The 17,464-nt window shown below is 52.7% G+C and overlaps 6 protein-coding genes across 6 annotated transcripts; 4 read left to right on the top strand and 2 right to left on the bottom strand.

The window, feature by feature from the left end:
• Positions 1-705: 705 nt before the first annotated feature.
• M406DRAFT_107736 (uncharacterized protein) lies at positions 706-5,222 on the bottom strand. The gene is made up of 6 exons (XM_040915262.1): positions 4,933-5,222; positions 4,718-4,879; positions 4,585-4,647; positions 3,945-4,479; positions 2,129-3,826; positions 706-2,068 (listed from the first exon to the last, which is right to left on the bottom strand). The coding sequence occupies exons 4-6, from the start codon at positions 4,437-4,439 to the stop codon at positions 1,034-1,036; spliced, it is 3,228 nt and encodes a 1,075-aa protein (XP_040780121.1). The 5' UTR covers positions 4,440-4,479; positions 4,585-4,647; positions 4,718-4,879; positions 4,933-5,222; the 3' UTR covers positions 706-1,033.
• A 305-nt stretch (positions 5,223-5,527) lies between these two features.
• On the top strand, positions 5,528-7,363 carry M406DRAFT_287250 (uncharacterized protein; the record flags this gene model as incomplete). Its single annotated transcript, XM_040918726.1, has 4 exons — positions 5,528-5,723; positions 6,012-6,314; positions 6,439-7,171; positions 7,292-7,363. Exons 2-4 carry the CDS (start codon positions 6,127-6,129, stop codon positions 7,361-7,363), a joined length of 993 nt encoding a protein of 330 aa, XP_040780120.1. The 5' UTR covers positions 5,528-5,723; positions 6,012-6,126.
• Positions 7,364-8,663: 1,300 nt separating this feature from the next.
• M406DRAFT_251183 (uncharacterized protein) lies at positions 8,664-9,321 on the top strand (the record flags this gene model as incomplete). The annotated part of the gene is made up of 2 exons (XM_040916749.1): positions 8,664-8,717; positions 9,088-9,321. Coding segments are annotated over 2 exons (288 nt in total), but the record flags the coding sequence as incomplete, so codon positions are not given.
• A 2,879-nt stretch (positions 9,322-12,200) lies between these two features.
• Positions 12,201-13,373, top strand: M406DRAFT_287246 (NAD(P)-binding protein; the record flags this gene model as incomplete). The annotated part of the gene is made up of 1 exon (XM_040918725.1): positions 12,201-13,373. The coding sequence occupies one exon, from the start codon at positions 12,201-12,203 to the stop codon at positions 13,299-13,301; it is 1,101 nt and encodes a 366-aa protein (XP_040780118.1). The 3' UTR covers positions 13,302-13,373.
• A 907-nt stretch (positions 13,374-14,280) lies between these two features.
• On the top strand, positions 14,281-15,724 carry M406DRAFT_44457 (family 15 carbohydrate esterase; the record flags this gene model as incomplete). Its single annotated transcript, XM_040924248.1, has 3 exons — positions 14,281-14,871; positions 14,995-15,150; positions 15,260-15,724. The coding sequence occupies 3 exons, from the start codon at positions 14,281-14,283 to the stop codon at positions 15,722-15,724; spliced, it is 1,212 nt and encodes a 403-aa protein (XP_040780117.1).
• A 42-nt stretch (positions 15,725-15,766) lies between these two features.
• M406DRAFT_355190 (glutathione S-transferase) lies at positions 15,767-16,779 on the bottom strand. The gene is made up of 2 exons (XM_040923107.1): positions 16,618-16,779; positions 15,767-16,525 (listed from the first exon to the last, which is right to left on the bottom strand). Exons 1-2 carry the CDS (start codon positions 16,669-16,671, stop codon positions 15,917-15,919), a joined length of 663 nt encoding a protein of 220 aa, XP_040780116.1. The 5' UTR covers positions 16,672-16,779; the 3' UTR covers positions 15,767-15,916.
• Between the last annotated feature and the right edge of the window lie 685 nt (positions 16,780-17,464).

Raw genomic sequence — 17,464 nt, 5'->3', positions numbered from 1 at the left:
CGCTTGCTGCTTCTGCGCCGGCTGTGTCCTCAGAAGGCTTTACTGCTGAGGATTTACAGGCCATGATTTCCGGTGAAGCGTCGGCCGAGTCAACAGGCTCTGCAGCAAAGAAGGGCGGAAAGAGGAGAAAGGCGTAGATGTAGTGCGTCACGAGATTTAGCTGTGTCTCTAGAAGCTGTGCGTTGTTGAAAAGGTGGGTGTCGTCTTTTGTCGCCCAAGCGAATTGCTCAGTTGGGAAAGGCTCTCACGTTTCACGGAAGGGCGAAAACACATGTCGCTGCAGCAACCTTCTGACAGTTTGAGAATGAGCATCCACTACGTCAGCAACGAAAGATATAGATACCCCGTCATACTATTGTTGTTGATGTGTTCAGAACAATCGACCCTTCTCGCTGTACCTCGGCGAAGAGACGAATCAGCCAATCCCTCCAAAGCACGCGATTTGTTGTATATTTTCCAATTTCATTATGTGCCTATCCTTATGCCACTTTATACGCTCTCGCCGTATTGCGGGTAATTTTTGTTAGGACGAGGCGAAAAACCCCTAGCACAGAACAGAGCACTCGGTCCTCGAGTAGACGGGCTAACCCGCGAATGCTCCAAGTGAGCAACCATCTGATGGAAGATCAGATCACAACCTCAACAGAAGGCACACCGTGGTTGCCGAGATCACCTCCATCTAGGACAGGACAGGAACGAATACATCGGGAAAGCTTCTTTACCATTCTATGCCCTACAATACCCGGGAATGCCGCTATGGTCTTGCCTGAATGCCTGATCGCAAACACTATTGAACATCCTGAAAACGCAACACTCAATAAGACGAACTTTTCCGCTGCCCCCCTCCCACCCAACCCCAACGCCCCTGGTTCTTTTCACCACGCCCACTGTAGCTTCGCAAAACAACTAGAACAAATATTGAACAGTACGGAAGCTTGAGAAGCGCTGGATCAAGCAGGTAACTACTGGGGGTCGTTTGATAGCACACTAGCCGTTAAGTCATCATCTCTCTCACAATTGGTCGTGAAGTCGGTTATTCCCCGATCTTGATCCATTCATTCTTCGCCCCTTGTGCCAGCTGACGGACCTCGCGGGATTTGTCAGCGTAAACAGTTGCTAGGTGCATCAACACAACGTTGGCATGAGGTCGGAGCACCATCTCTTCGAGTCTAGCCGGTAGAAGTCGTAGTAGCTGAATCGATTTCTTGCGGACCTCAATCGGCTCAACCTTGTGTACGAATCGCGGCTTGAGGTCCTTGAGTGGTTCTTGCTTCCAAGGATTTGCATCCGCATTGCCAATCGGACTCATGTCCAGCCCCTTTTGGTAGACGCGTATGCAGGCACCAATGATGGTAGAGACGTGATCACGGATGGGACCGTTGTATAGCTGGAGGACGACTGCACAAGCCGCGTTGATGTCGGAAGGATCTTCTGCCTTTTGCATCGCCGCGAGTGCAATCCTGAACACCTCAGTTCTGTTCTCCTCGTATTGCTTCAACGTGAGGTTCTTGACGGCATGGAGCACGTAAATCGCATAGTTGACCGAGTCCCATCTTTCCGGGCTCAGAGGGTATGCGAGCCCCAGAACCGGGCGGATGCTCTGATAATATAGTCGTTGTTGGAAGAGACGCTTCCTTGCAGCGTGGTCATGGCGTCCTGCAGGAAGCTCATCTTGAACCAGGAAGAGCAATTGGAGGTTCCGCGCCATGTGTTTCCCCCGCAGAGGGCCACCATTTATCGGCGCGCGGCTGATCGCTGCGTACATGTCTTCTCCGATGAACCGATCACCACGTCTGAGAGCTCCGGCGAGCACATAAACGATACGGGAGAATTTGTCGAAAGGCATATTAGCCATGTCGCTCGCATCGCACAAGATGTTCTGGATCTCGGCCAGAAGCTTAGCCCAGGCTTCAGGCTCGCTGTCCCCTTGGATGCCTGACTGTAGTAAATGAGTGTCGTATTTGTTGGCAAGCTCGTAGGCGATCTGATCCCTTGCGAAGAGCACATGGGACGGAAGCTCCGAGATCGACCTGAAATCACCGACGAGCAAGTCGTGAATATCGTTACCCTGTCCAAGGCAGTGCTGTCAGTATCAAACAACATACTTTGAAGTATTGGGCTTTCTTACCAGTTCCAGTACAATCTGGGGGCGAACGGCACAGGCGACCCCACGAGACATCGTTGCAATGACGCCGTCGGCGTGGTATTCCCAGGAGCGGCCCTCATGGCCAGAGCGCAATGGACGGAAACATGCCACGATCTGCTGACCCAGGTTCAAGGCCTGCTGGGCCGGCAGACCAAGGTCAACAAGGACGGTGTGACCAATGTTACCCAGCGCCTCCAGGTATCTGTTCCTCCAGAGCTCCTGAGATTCCAAAGGGCTTATTTGAGAATCGACTCCGCCGGCGGCAAGGCTCAGGTGCTCACTGAGATGGAGATGAGCGCCTTCGGTGCCATCCTCCCTCTCCTCAGTAGCGGTCTGATACAATTGGCTCACAATGTAGATACCCAGCTGGAGGAATGAGCCCACGAAGGCGGTATCCTGCGACTTGGGCGCTTTCGCCAAGAGTTGAACCACCTGAGAGGGGTCAAACTGAGAGAACTGCCCCGAGACGAGATTCGGGAAGGTAGGCAGTATATCCTTGACGGCATTTTCAACTGACGCGAGGCTCCATGCTGCTTCCCACAGGACGGGATTGCCGAGGATCTCGCCTTGTACCTCTGGAGTCCGTATGAAGCCGAGGACGCCTTCGAATAGAGCATGAATGACCCAGAAGGAGGCCTTGACATTGGCCCTCGAGATGGAGAATATGCCCAGCAGTTTCAGCATGCTACCAGCAAAGATGCTGAAATTGACCACGCCCACTGATCTGACATCAGGTGTAACCGTGCAACCGATAAACGCAGCTTTGATACACGAATTTTGAAGAGCCGTGAAGGAACGCTCGGGAGGTGTTCCTGTCCAACTCCTCTTCTCGATTTCTCTGAGAAGACCGGAAACAATATTGCCATAACCTTCTGGATAGAACTTGACTGTCATCCTAAGAGCAATGCCAGCCGCAGTCTCGATGGTTTTGTATGCGTCTGAAGGAGCTGCAGGGCGTATACCGAAATCGTTCATGTAGCGGAATGCCAATGTTGAATAGATCTCTTCAAGCATGGCCTTGCTCCAGCTAGTCATACCATCGCCTCCGGTGTCTATCGGGCATGGCTGCTGAACGATTTGAGCGAGCCCTTCGAGAGCCTCCTTGGCGACCTCGACTTGCTCTTTATTTGGATCGTCCACCCCATTCTCCTTCAGCTTGCTGAGATAAATGTCACGGGCTGTCGTCAACATCAACTCATCTTGCTTATCTAGGTCACTTGAGGGCGAGGTCAATAGTTGCCGACGAGCACGGAGAAGGTTATTGAGAATCAACAGGAGGGTTTTCGTGTGTGCAGATGATTTCGGCTGAGCGATAGCACGATTGATAGTGTCGATGATACGAGGGCTGATCTGTCGAAGAGGCTCGAGATGTGCTCGTGCCACACTAATAAGAATTGAGCCAAGCTGTTCGGTATAGGTCGGATTCTCGAAAAAGTCCTCAGCGCAGTCGTTCCAGACGGTGTCGACGAAGTCCTTCAAATGAACGGGATCACTTTGCAGCGCAAGTCGCTTTGTAGACATCTCAAAGACTGATAGTGTTTCCTGAATTGCCTCTGGTACCTCGCCATTTCTGACCTCATACTTGAGTGAGGACCAGATTTGGGCAAGATAAGGCAGAACATAAGTCTCGATGGGCTCGTAGCCCTCGACGCATGCCTTGATGGTTCGGAGGATATCAAGCTAGTCAAGTCAGTATCAACATAGAGGGTAGGGGACCAAAAAGGTTCAAGCGACATGGGAAAGAATAAGACCGCTGGAAAAGTCCAGGTGTGAGATTATCTACTTTGGGAAAACTAACCTTGGCCGCAGCAGTGAGACTCGCTCCGCCGTCCAGCTTTTCCACAAGGAAAGGGATTGTGCGGTGAGCAAGACGCCCATTTGAGGAAAAGCAAGAGTTCAAGGCATCCTTTAGTTGCTGCTCGGTGACTTCGGGCCCGGCTGCAGTCGACCTGCGGATAGAGATGGGAAAGAAAGGAGAGAAGGACGCGAAGGCTGCGTCCGCAACCTCTGTCGATAGAACGCTTTGTTTGAGGATGGTGTTCAGATCGCGGAACCAGTGCAGGAGATTGGAAGGGTCTCTCTCCTTTCCAGCGAGGCCTAAAACCTGAAGGAGGTGCTCGCTCCCCTGGTGACGGCCCTGAAGGTATGTCCCGCACTTTCCAGTGAGAAGCAATCTCAGTAGCTGTAGAATCTCTGACCGTGTCTTTGCAAGCTGTTTGGTGTAATTCTCTGGGTCCATAGTGCCGATGGTGAGGAGCAGATCCTCAGTCAAAGAGAGGTCGAAGTTGTCCATCCAGACCAGACCAATCAGCGCTTCTGTCGCAGCTGGTATACTGGCACCCTGAAGTTGATACATGGATTTGAAAAAGTTCACGAACAATTTGACTACGTGTACTGTCAGAAAATTCCCTCTCCTGTGTCCCCAAAGGCAAGCTCACCTTCTCGCACTTGTAGTGTCGCCTTGGGCAGAGTATTCAAGGTCCGAGATATGAATTTGTGTGCTGCCATTCGTCATCAGCAGCGAACCTAGATGTCGTGGGCGGAAGCCAATGATGTGCACAGAACGCTTACCTCTTGCGGTCTTCTCAATGCTTTCCAGGTCTGAAGCCACCCCTCCATCGCCATCATTGTCATCATCATTTGTGGCAGATGCCCAGCGATGTATTGACATGGCCAGCTGAGTGGCTGGTGATTGAGGATTGTCGCGATGGTGCTTCCAACCAAACCTGACATCTTGGTACAGGTTAGGCGCAATCTATATGGCATGTGAGGAAGACAGGACTTACAGTCAGAGGCATCTGCAATGATATTGTCTTGCTCCTCAGCTGACAACCCATCCTGGTCGACAAAGCGCTCGGCAAGAGTTTCTAGATATGGCGGCATCTTGGTCTCCGTGTGTATGTGCGCTTGAGGTTGCCGAATCCCGGGGGGGGGGGGGATCACCTGAAAGGCGATTCACAGAGGAATGGAGAGTCACAAGGAGAGAGTTTTGGGTTGATATTAAAATAGGAAGATCAAAGAGAGAGAAATATAAGACTGTGATCCGCTGACGAGTTGGAAGCTGTTCTCCAATGTTGATGTTGATGTTGATGTTGATGTTGATGTTGGTGTAGAGAGATTGAACATGGGGCAAATATTGCCGTTCTGAAGGTGGGATGTCTAGCGTATGAAAGAGTGCTGAGTCCTTATAGCGTAGGCGGTCAGGTCTTCGGACCCAGGGCCTATGGTGGATGTTTGCCCTGAAGGTGCTAGCGAGCAACGCTATCACTCTTAGGGATGGAGGGGTAGTCAGGAACGCAGCACTTTTTAGAAGTCTGCTCCTGTTATCGGAGCCGATAAGAAGCAAAAAGTAGTTCCTGACTCAACCTCTTCGGAATAATTATTTGATTTGCGAGGGCAGCAGAACCAAATTCTTTTTTTCGAGGACCCCTTAGAGCCAATGTCCATGAGCCCAAGGATGAATATTGCACCGAGAATGGAATGAATTTTCCTCGTCTACCAAGCTTTGTCTTTTCAGAACGGCCCTCACCCCTGATCTCTTCTCCATTTGAGCGGATTGGTCTGTTCTTTGCAACAGGTAAGCCAGCAACTTGAAGACCTCAAGTTCAAATCACCTGAATACACCAGAAAACCTGGGGCCCATCATCATTGAGTGAATCCTTGTCTACAGAGCATCTGCTTGGAGGGGAGGCTATTCACAGCCTAGCCTCAACTGCACAGTTATTCTTGTGTAAGAGAATCCACCCGATCGGGAATTGAAGGCCTCTCAGAGGTTCAGCGTTGGTGGGGGGGCCAGGCGTGTGGCCTCCAGTTTCTGTCGCAGAGAAGTATTGAAAACATATTATTGACTCATGTGGTTCTCCAGCCCCGATTTCTTATTCCACCGTGACGCTCTCATCATTCCGACTGCACTTTGTCCAAATTTCTCCTCCTGAGCGCTCAGCCCAATAGCCCACTGGATCAGCAACGCGGTCAAAATCATGGCTACCGCACCGAAGACCTGCAAGGTTATACTTGCAGACTCCATTGCGAGGCGATTGCTCGAGGAGGTACAGGAAACTCTGCAGTCCATCGGCAATGGCAAGCCCCGTCTTGCTGCCTTCCTGGCAAACGATGACCCAGCTGCTGTCAAGTATGCTGAGTGGTCACAAAAGACGTGCGAGGAAAAGTAAGTGGCCAAGCGCCCTCTGACGCCGATCATTGTTGCAGGTGAGGGGCAGGGAGGCAGAAGCCTGGCCACTGGTCGAGGGTCGAGACGGAGGTCGCTGACAACGGATACACCCCCACAACAGTGGCTTTGCCTTCGACCTGCGACGAGTTGACAAAGAAGCTCTCGAGGAGGAAGTGCGCCTTGCCAACCAAGACAGCAACGTCGACGGTATCATCGTCTACTACCCCATATGGCCCGAGAATGTGTCGCAGGACAACTACATCAAGGAGACAGTGTCACTGGAGAAGGACGTCGAGGGTCTCTGCTTCCGGCACCTGTCCAACATGTACCACAACGAACGCTACCTCGACCCTCCTGCCAACCTCAAGAAGTCGATCCTGCCCTGCACGCCGCTCGCGATTCTCAAGATCCTTGAGCACCTGCACATTTACAACCCCATCCTCGCAGAGGGCAACAGGCTGTACGGAAAGACCATAACTGTCATCAACCGCTCCGAGGTCATCGGCCGCCCGCTCGCCGCGCTCCTGGCCAATGATGGTGCGAACGTATACTCGGTCGATATCACGGGCGTGCAGCTGTACACACGCGGCAAGGGCATCAAGAACCACCGACACCAAGTCGAGGACAAGAAGGACTGGGAGCTGAAGGATGTTCTGCCCCTCAGCGACGTGATCATCTCTGGTGTGCCCGTGGAGAGCTACAAGGTGCCTACGGATCTACTCCGTGATGGCGCCGCGTGCATCAATTTCTCCTCGTACCGCAATTTTGATGGCCCGGCAGTGAAGGAGAAGGCTGCTCTGTACGTTCCCTCGGTCGGCAAGGTGACGGTTGCATGTCTGTTGCGAAACTTGGTGGTGAGTTCCCAGTCTCCAAATACTTTCTACACTGTACTTTTCTACATTGTGCTTTTCTCAGTGTCTTTTTTTCCTTCTCTTCTTTCTTCTTGCATGTTGACTTATGACGTTATTCTGCAGCGCTTGGTTGCCAATCGTCCCACAGACAGCAGCCATCAGCAGGCCCGGAAGGAGGCCTTTACTGAGGGCTAGGTGACACATCCATCACACAAACACACGCCCTAAGACCGTGTGTGGCGTGCTATCTGAGAAAATAAAGAGAAGATACCCGGGGCTCTTCCCTCCCTGCACAGCCAGCTACTTTGCATCAAACACGGTTCAAGAGGGAAATGAAAATAAATGGGACTCGGTCAGGGAAAGGAGCAGGGAAAAAAAGTCGTGCAATTGTTTATTTGAAAATGGACCAAAATTGGTGTTTACCGGATTGTTTTGGATTGCAGGATATCCTACAGAAGAAGAGATGGCATAAATGGATGTCCAATTTATGATAAAAGCTTTCTTGGATTTTCCTTGTTTTGTCTGAGGCTCTTGGGGGGGGGGGGGGTTGGAGATTGTGACGATCGGATCTCCTACTTACCAGGGTCGAGTTGCATCGGACGACAGAGACACACATAAAAAAAAAAAGCTTGCTGCCGGTGTCCCGAATTGTCAGCCCGTCAGGACACACCCGTTGGCGCGCGTTTGCTTCCGTCTGGGCTGATCTGCCTTGATTTGCTGTCAGCGGACAAGACCCAGTGGAGAATGTTGGGCAGACTGCATACTGAAGTACTATGGTACGCATTGTATCAGACGAACACCGCTGTCATCCACCACCCAAATATGCTGTTGGTTTGCGCGCAGGGCAACTTGGTGTTGGCTGGACACTCAGCTTGGCCTCACTTCACTCGAGTGTGCCACCCATTTCTCTTTCTCGTTCCTTTTTTCGTTCCCTTCCTTCCCCTTCGATCTCGACTGTATCCTTACTCAAATTCAATAGCTGTGACACTTTGTCTCACACAGCCCTTTTTCTTCTTCTCGGCCCCGACTTCGGGAAATGATCTCACCTTGTCCTCCCTTGTCACTCGTTGTCAACCACCAACCCCCCTGGTAAGTATTCACTGCACCCGAGGCCAAGTGGCTGCGTCAGTTTCCCATTTGCTGGTCGTATCTGCAGGTGCTGGGGTGGGTGCAGTGGTCCGCTGCAGGTCCATCGGCAGGCCGGGGTCCCTGATGTGACAACAGATCTCACTCGCCTCACAGACCATTTATTTTCACCTGCACCTGCAGCAAGAAACCCCCCCACTCTCTTTTTCCTCCTACAATTCCTCTTCCCTTTCGGTCTTTTATCTTTTCTTTCTCTCTATGGTTTTTGTCCGCACAATACTATGGGCCTGTGATATACACACACCACGTGGATGTGTTGGACAATCCTGCGACGACGGTTCACCACGCCCGTGAGCGGCGAAACGAACAATTTGTGGCAAGTCGCCATTGCCCGTCGCGACCAATCAATATGGCAAAGGGCACGTTCTTCACCTCATGGCAGCTATGGGAGGAGATGACATTTGTAAGTGCTCCAATGACTTTTTCTCTCGGGGTTCATTGGCTCTCGGTCAATGCTCTGTGTATTGGTGCACGCTAGAAGTTGGGGAGATTTACCAACTCTCTACTACCTCTGCTGTGCTGTGTTTGGGGGAGGGGGGTTCCGAACAGAGATGCAGTTACCTCAAATACAGACACGAGAATCAACAATAGATACACAGGAGGACGGACGTGAAGGCACTCATGAGTTTTGGTATCTGTTAATCCAGATTTGAATGTCATTGATGATTCAATGCAGCTCTCCACGTTGTTATTGCTATTCTGGACAACGATTGGCTGCGCTGAGGAGGAGGACAGCAACAACCAAAACAGCATGGCTGACCTCACAAGTACAGGTCCTCGCGATGGGCATCGTCATCGTTTTCTTTGTCGGCCTCATCAAGCTATGGGTGGCCAACCGCCACATGCGAAAGTTCGAGCAGCTCGACGAAGAGAAGCAAGCACGCATCGCGCAGATGCGCAAGTCGGGCATCTCGGCCAGCCGGAGGGCCCGGCTCGGGAGCGGAATCCCGTTTGGGGTCAAGGCCCTCGAGAGTGGTGTCGAGGTCGAGGGCGTCTGGGTCGCCAGGATGGCGTCCATGGCATCCAGGCCACCCGATAGGAAGTGGAGCTCCAGGAGGAAGATCAGGCCCCCGCCAGCCTCGCCCGCCGGGATAGGTGAGCTTGGCAGTAGTAGAACTCACAGCAACAAAAGGGCGAGGAGGGGGTCTAGGGGTTCCAGCAGGCGGTCCGGCAAGATCTCTAGAAGGGAGATTGTGGAGCCGTCACAACAGACTCGGGAGAAGCTTGAGGACCTGTCCTTGTTGGAGGAGGAGGAGCGTCCATCCGGGGAGGGCTGGTCCGGCAGGGACAAGTCCACTGCTGCGGAGGAGAACCACAACCACAACAGCCATCACAACAGCCAACAAACTCAACCTGATACCAGCCAGGTCGGTGGTCATGTGGGTGCCCTGGGCAGGATCCAACGAGGTCTCAAGAAGATGACCTCGTCGGATACGTGGCGAGAGCAGGCTCGAAGACAACGCCAGGAGGGCAGGAGGCTGGACGCCAAGCAGTTCCATGAAGGAGCCCAGGCAAAGAAGCCACAGCGCTTCTACCCTGGCCAGGACAGCGCAGCAACGGCGACGACAACGACAACGACGCCTCTGGTTGCGCCCCAGGCCAGAAGCCATGCCACTCGACAGCGAGTCAACAGCCTGCTCAGCGCCCACGGAGCAACAGAGGTACCCGTGTCACACCACCTCATCCATCGCCGAGCTGAGCGAGATGGCTCTGATCAACAAGCCTTTACCATCCGACGAAGCGGCGAAATTGGACAGCAAACCTCGAATGACACGCCAGACACGTCTGCAGAGTCGTTCGTGACCAGTGTTGAGGTACCTCTGGCGCCTTCGCCCCCGTCACAGACACCCGCACAGGAGAGAACGCCATCAAGAGGTAGGGACGGCGCAAGCATGGCTCCAACCCAACCCTACAGTGTACCGAGGCGGTCAAGCTCCCTCCAGCGGACCTCGTCTCGGCGTAAGTCGTCCGAAGGGAAAGGCAGCCGAGACCGTGGAGTCGGTGCTGTCCACGGAGAGCCCTCATCGGCCGTCCCAGCCCAGCGATACCCTCCTAATAGCAGCCGGAGCGGGCCAGTCGTTCACACACGGACGCACTCTGGAGGCTCACTCCAGGAGCCGCACAAGCAACAGCCAAGGACTGCTTCTACCACGCCGAGTCCGACCTCTAGCTTCCGCGATGCGTAAGTTCCTCTTGATGCATGGCCTCTTGATCTGATGGGGGGATGAATTGAGCCGCTGACTGAGAATTGGAAAACAAGATACGCGAACACATCCAAGAGGAAGGTCAATGCGAATTTCGAGATCCTTCCGGCTGGCACCTTTTCATTCTCCGACCAGCAGCAGCAACAGCAGCACGACGCCATGCCGAGAAGCGAACCCGCCAGCTCTGCAGCGAGTGGGCGGTCGTCGTTTGATTCTCAGAGTAGTAGTGCAAGGAGGAAGCTGCAGAAGAAGAGGAAGAGTCAGAGCTAGCAACGCCCGGCGCATGATGGGCCCGCCATTCTCAATATTAATATACTCATTATATGATATCATGACGGCCGACTGGTGGTCGAACGGCTTCTCTTTCTTCGAGGGGCAATTCCATGGTCCAAAAGCATGCTTGCTGCCTTGCCCACAGCATTCAATACAGTCTAGTCACATTCCTACACATAGTAGGCAGTGAGCAGGGAAGGGGCCGACTGGGAGACTGCTTGCAGGTGCCGTGACGTCAAGCTCCGAGTTTCATCAATCAGCCAGTCATAAACAGCAACCAAGAGTAGGGTAGGATGATCTCTTCTCCTATTGCAACTCGCTCAATATATGGAATAACAATCGGCAGCGCCTTCATCATCACAGTCAAGGTGAACTTAGCAAGAAGAAAAAGAAGAAGGAGAATAAATCAAGGAAAATGGCCGACTGCGGCACTGGCCTGCCTTTTCCGGTATGCATACAGTGTGGCCCGGGAGTAAACAACCCGTGCCACTTTAAAATCGTTGGTGAGCATCAGTTGAAGCCATTCTACCTTGATGAACGCAAAGTACAAATCTCATCTTGAAATAAGTAATTGCTGACTGAATGGTTCCTGACTTCGCTAATCAGGCCCAACCATCGGCTTCGCGGTAGCTGTCTTGCTGGCCATCATTTGCTGGCCGCTGTCACTCTTTTGTTGCTGCTGCGCGACAGACGCAGGGAAGAAGTGAGTCAAATCGATCCTCCTCACCGAAATACACCACCGTGAAAGACAGACATATGCCCCTTTCTCATGTTGACCTTCTTGTCCACACAGGCTGTTGGCATTTCCAGTTGACTCCTCGGGCGCGATATCGAACTGCTTCCCGATATAACCCCTCAGAAATTATCGTGTACTTAGTAATGAACGGGGACTTGGTCGCCCGAGGTTTCTCTTTATTTGGATTTACGAGGTCACTTTACCAGATGCAGTCTCTATGGTGTACTCCTGTCTATGGAGGGGCATTTCCTTGGAATTCTCCTGGAGACTACTGCATCTTTGAATCGAGTTTTCATTGTATACCGGCTTCAAGGACAAAGTCTGATGAATGGTATAATTCGATATATCTGCATATGATCTTCTTTGTTTGCCCCCAAGATCAATCAGAGTAGGAAGAGGTGCATACTGTCAACTTCACACACACGCAACGAGAAGCTTGGAGATAGCGGAGAAGTGAGGCTGAGCGGCCGCATCCTAGCTCCTAATTTTATGTCCGAGAGAGAGTATATCTGAGTAATGAAGGTTTGATGCTACCGAGACAGAGGGGCCAAAATCAATATATATTGCTATACATTGTGATATATTCTGCCTCGAAATCTTCGTCCACTATATTCCAAGTCATGCCGGAATCCTTTTATGTTTTCAAAATTCCTTCTCCATCAACTCTATTATCATGGCGTCTGTCTCACCTGCCCCCAAGATCCTCCTCACAGGAGCGACAGGCTACATCGGCGGCACGATCCTCACAAATCTACTAAACTCCTCTCACCCAACTCTGGAGAAAGCCACCTTCACCTGCCTTATCCGCGGCTCGCTGGAGCGCGGCACCCTCCTATCGTCCACCTACGGCGCCCGCGTGCAGCCCATCGCCTACACAGATCTGAACGACCTCGAGCTCACCACACAGGTCGCGTCAGAGCACGACATTGTCATCAATGCAGGGATAGGCTACCACGCCGCCTCGGCACAGGCTCTGCTCCACGGCCTCGCGCAGCGCAAAGCCGCGGCGGGACGCGATGTGTGGATGATTCACACATCGGGAACCTCCAACCTCGGAGAGCAGGCCATCTCAAAAAGGTGGGTGGAGGAGGATGACCCAGACAGAGAGTTTGATGATGAACGGGACGATGTCTATGGGTACGAGAAGAGCCGGGAGGAAGTGCACTCGTATATCCAGCGGAGCACCGAGCTGAGCGTTGTGGACCAGGGACGGGCGCTTGGTGTCGAGACGGTGGTCGTGATGCCGCCTCTCATATATGGATTTGGCACAGGGCTGTTCAACAAGAAGAGCGTCCAGATCCCTTCGTACGTCCGGAGTGTTCTGGAATATGGGCGCGCGGTGGTTTTGGGAGACGGCACAGGTGTCAGGGATTTCCTGCATGTGGAGGATCTTGCTGCACTGTACCGGATCGTCGTCTTGGACATATTGGAGAAGAAAGGGATGAGTCTGCCCAGGGCGGAGAAGGCAATCATTTTCAGTGCAGGTGGACGCTTCAGCTGGATGGACATTGCACAATGCGTCGCAGACGTGTGTCTCAAGGAGGGCAGAATCAAGGACCGCCAAGTCAGAAGTATCGGCCTGGAAGAAGGGGTCAAGATTTTCTCCTCCTATTTGGAGGAGGTTGACGAGGACATGTTAGAGCTGGGACTCTCGGGCAACTCGCGAACAGTTTCAAGCGTGGCGAAGAGATTGGGGTGGAAACCCACGCGGACACAAGACGACTGGCAGAAGGGCCTGGTAGAGGACATACGAGCCACTTTACGTGTTCAATAAGCTAGGATCGTTAGATGTCAGTTCAGGATCAAACATACATCAAATCTAGGTAGAGAGATTTCGAAGAAGAAGAACACATAAGTGACTTCCCATCTTTGGACATAGAAGATCCTTTGGTCTTGACCATTCAAGTACACCCAAGCGACTACAAACCCTCTAGATTAATGTTATTGAGTGTGCCTCACCCCTAAGCCGGCATAACAATGACATTTACGAGTCCGCATTGAATCTTTCATGAGCGTATATTATCGGTACGAGCAACATAGACGTCGTCACCGCACCATCAAGCCAATAGACGCGCTCCAAAAAAAAATTTCGTAGATTGCCGCCGAGAGAATAGGCTAAGTTAACATCTTTTTGTCAGGTTCCTTGGAATGGCACTCAATCGACCCAGTCATATTTAAACATACGGACGTCACATGTAAAACCCGTTCAAGAAGGTGGTCTTCTGGATGTACAATATTGTGGAAGGAAGAAGACAATATTCTGGTCCAGAAGAGAGCTGTCGATTCCCCCCCCCCCCTCCCAATGTGGAAAGCGATATTGTGGCAATTGTTGGGGTTGCCAGTCAAGTGCGAGGAAACGGCTAAGGATAAATTGTAGTCTTCTTAATACTCCTCTCGGTTACATCCGATCGTCCGAGACGTTCTACGGAGGGACGTCTCCCTAGATTAGGCGGAATATCACTGGCTAGTTGTTATATAGAGCTGTTTTCCATGTGCACTTAGACGGACCACCATGGCCACCCTGAAAATATATCTGGTACCGAGACTCTTAGATATATCGAACGCAACCAGAGAGGGCTCGTCCTTTTATAAACATATAAATTGCTGGCTGCCATGCTACTTTGCACCAGCCACAAAAAAAAAAAAAAAAAGAAGAAGAAAAAGGCATTAAGACCTGTCTCCACCGAGCAGCCTCTCCATCCAACAATCCTGCAAAAGGAAAGGAAAACCCTATTATAGAATCATCCAACACAATGTTCAGCACAAAGGTCTGGCTTCCACTCCTCCTCCTGGCAGGCTCCTCCCTCGCCCTACCAGAGCCGGACCACATCGAGCTCGTGCCCCGACAGTCCTCGAGCGCAACCTGCAGCGTGGCCTCGAGCTACCCAACCGTGAGCGTCGCCAGCCTCCCGGACCCGTTCATCACGGCGGCCGGCCAAAACGTCACCACCAAGGCCGAGTTCGACTGTCGCGCCCAGGAGATCAGCAAGATCTTCCAGCAGTACGAGCTGGGCGACTACCCGGGCCCCGCCGACTCCGTCAAGGGGACGCTCTCTGGCAACACGCTGACCGTGGCCGTCACCGTGGGCAGCAACTCGGTCAGCTACACGGCGTCCATCTCGAAGCCTTCGGGCAACGGGCCGTTCCCTGCCTTCATCACCATCGGCGGCGCCTCGATCCCCATCCCGGCCGGCGTGGCCACCGTCAACTTTAACAATGATGACTTTGCTGCCGAGGACTCGCCTTCTTCTCATGGTGTCGGCAAGTTCTTCACGCTCTTTGGCGCCAACCACAGTGCTGGTGCGTTGACGGCGTGGGCCTGGGGCGTTGATAGACTGATTGATGTGAGTAGCCCTCTTCCTCCTTTCCTGCTGCACCTGATGAGTCCGGCCCTGAATAATGTCTCCATCTCGCCTCATCTTAACACCCCTATGATGAGATCATGATGTTTATTAACTAGGAAACAGGCCTTGGAACAAGTCAACGCAACGTCCGGCATAGATACGTCACGTCTTGGTGTGACAGGCTGCTCGCGCGACGGCAAAGGTGCCTTCATCACCGGTGCTCTGGTCAAACGGATCGTCTTGACTGTACCGCAGGAGAGCGGATCAGGAGGTGCAGCGGTATGTAACCTCCACCAGAGTTGATCTCTTCTTTCCCCTCTCTTCTCTCCTCCTTTTCTCCTCCTTCTTGCTGACCACATGTAAAAAATGATTACGCACGCACCTCTAGTGCTGGCGCATCAGCGACTCTCAGTTCGCAGCAGGCGCCAACATCCAGACCGCCCACGAGATCGTGACGGAAAACGCCTGGTTCTCCCCCCGCTTCAACGCCTACGTCAACGAGACCTCCTCTATCCCTGAGGATCACCACATGCTCGCAGCCCTGATCGTGCCCAGGGGTCTGTTCGTCATTGAGAACGACATCGACTGGCTGGGCCCCGTCTCTACGACGGGGTGCATGGAGGCAGGGAGGGTCATTTACAAGGCGTATGGAGTCCCGGATAATTTTGGGTTCTCGCTCGTCGGCAACCATGCCCACTGCGCGTTTCCCAGCGCGCAGACCACGGACCTGGACACGTATATCAACTACTTCTTGCTCAATAGTAGTACAGCCCCTGGGGACATTCAAGTTAGTTCTAGCCAGGTGAATCTGAGCCAGTGGGATGGGACCTGGAATGTTCCAACCTTGACTTGATCGAGAGGAGAGAGTTGGATAGGTCGTCTGGATGCGTGTTCTTGGCATACGTGTTGAATTTTTGCTTCATGAGTTCTAAGGTAGCCACAAGGAGACAATATAACATGAGAGAGAGGGCCTGCTTCTCCGACAAACTTTTGTTTTTTCCTTTCTTCCCTTGCCCTGGTCCCATGGGGTGGCACCAGCACCATTTTACTCCCCCTTGTACCTGACTTCGCAAGGCTTGAACTTACCAAAGGCCTTTGCAAACTCAGGAGTCGATGCGATGCCTTTCAGGTACTCGACCGTGGCGGGCGCATTCTTCCTCATCTCGGCGTCCAGCAGAAATCCAGACGAGAAGAACAGGGCTGCCGAGACCATGAGGTCCGCAAGGGTCAGCTGATCCCCGACCAGGAACTTCTTGCCACCCTTGACCGCAGTCTCCACTTTGCCCAGGGCGCGCTCAAATGCAGCCGCCGATTTGCCATGCTGGGCCTCGTCGTACGGCGCGAACTTGAGTAAGACAAAAAGCCACGGGTTGGCGTTGGCGACGAGCTCAGACTCGGTGAACACCGTCCACTCGGTGATCTTGGCTCTGGTCTGGGCGTTCTCGCCGAGAAGCTGGGCGGCCTTGGGGCCCGAGGCGGCGAGGTACTCCGCGATGGCGGCATTCTCAACGAGGAGGAAGCCATCGGCTCCCTCGAAGGTGGGGACCTTGCCCAGGGGGAATTTGGCGAGGAACTCGGGGCTCTTGTTTGTAACACCCATTTGAAACTCGGGAAACTCGAGCTCCAGGCCGTTCAGGGCAGCGATGACTTGCATCTGCATAGGGATTAGCACAATGCATACGTAACGCGACGGAGGTGTGTTGCAGTCATCATTAAGTACTTCATATTCATAATAAGAAGACTTACACGTAGCACCCGAAAGTTGTTGGGGTATGAATAGACCTTGCCGAAGGGAGCCATGGCGTTTCAGTAGGTTGTTGAACAGAAGGGAGTTTTTTAAGACAAGAAAAAAAAGGGGGGGGGGGGAGGGATGGTGAGTCGGCGAGTTGTCGAAGTACTGTTAACTTTGTTGAGTTGTCGAGAGAAGATGCTCTTCAAGACAGGCTGGGAACGCCAATACCGACTTCCGAGCCCTTACTATTATATCCCTCGCTCCCTTGGTGACCAGACTTTGCCATTTAGTCAGCAGGTACATATTCCTCCTGCTCCTGAAGTCTTACAGGGTTTTGCTCGCTCGGGCTTCGGACCACTTTGCGGACCCTTGCATCGCGCGGCTTTGCGGTTAATCCGGTGGCAACACGATACTGCACCCGGGCCAATGACTCGACCGGAAAGACGACACAGGTGGGCCATGAGACAAGAGGAAACTCCCAGATGCTTTCTGATTTTCCACTCTTGGTGCACACAAGGTAACATTGAGGCTCTATCCACCTCGGATGCATCACGTCTGGGCGGGTAACAAGTATAGACAAGCGGGTCATAAGGGCGCGCCCGACTCTGGTCGACCAAGCCACGAGTCATGAGAAGAAGTTTCTCGAATGAACAACTGTCTGTCTGTCTGTGGGACGTTGTCAGTAGTTGCATTGGGGAAGTCTTGTACTGCAGTGGAATGAACCCACAGCTACTCCAGATGAAGAGGAGCAAACTGATCGTATCCGTCGTCTTTCAATTGCCTCCCCCTAATGATGATAATAATGATTGATAATCGCTACGTCTCTGCTGCTGGCTCTCCTTTCCCTGCGACGAATCGAGA

This window comes from Cryphonectria parasitica (genome assembly GCF_011745365.1).
Source record: "Cryphonectria parasitica EP155 unplaced genomic scaffold M406scaffold_2, whole genome shotgun sequence".
In the NCBI taxonomy this organism is placed as follows: domain Eukaryota; kingdom Fungi; phylum Ascomycota; class Sordariomycetes; order Diaporthales; family Cryphonectriaceae; genus Cryphonectria; species Cryphonectria parasitica.
The sequence above is the reverse complement of the archived record's forward strand: the minus strand, read 5'-3'. Positions and strand labels throughout refer to the sequence as shown.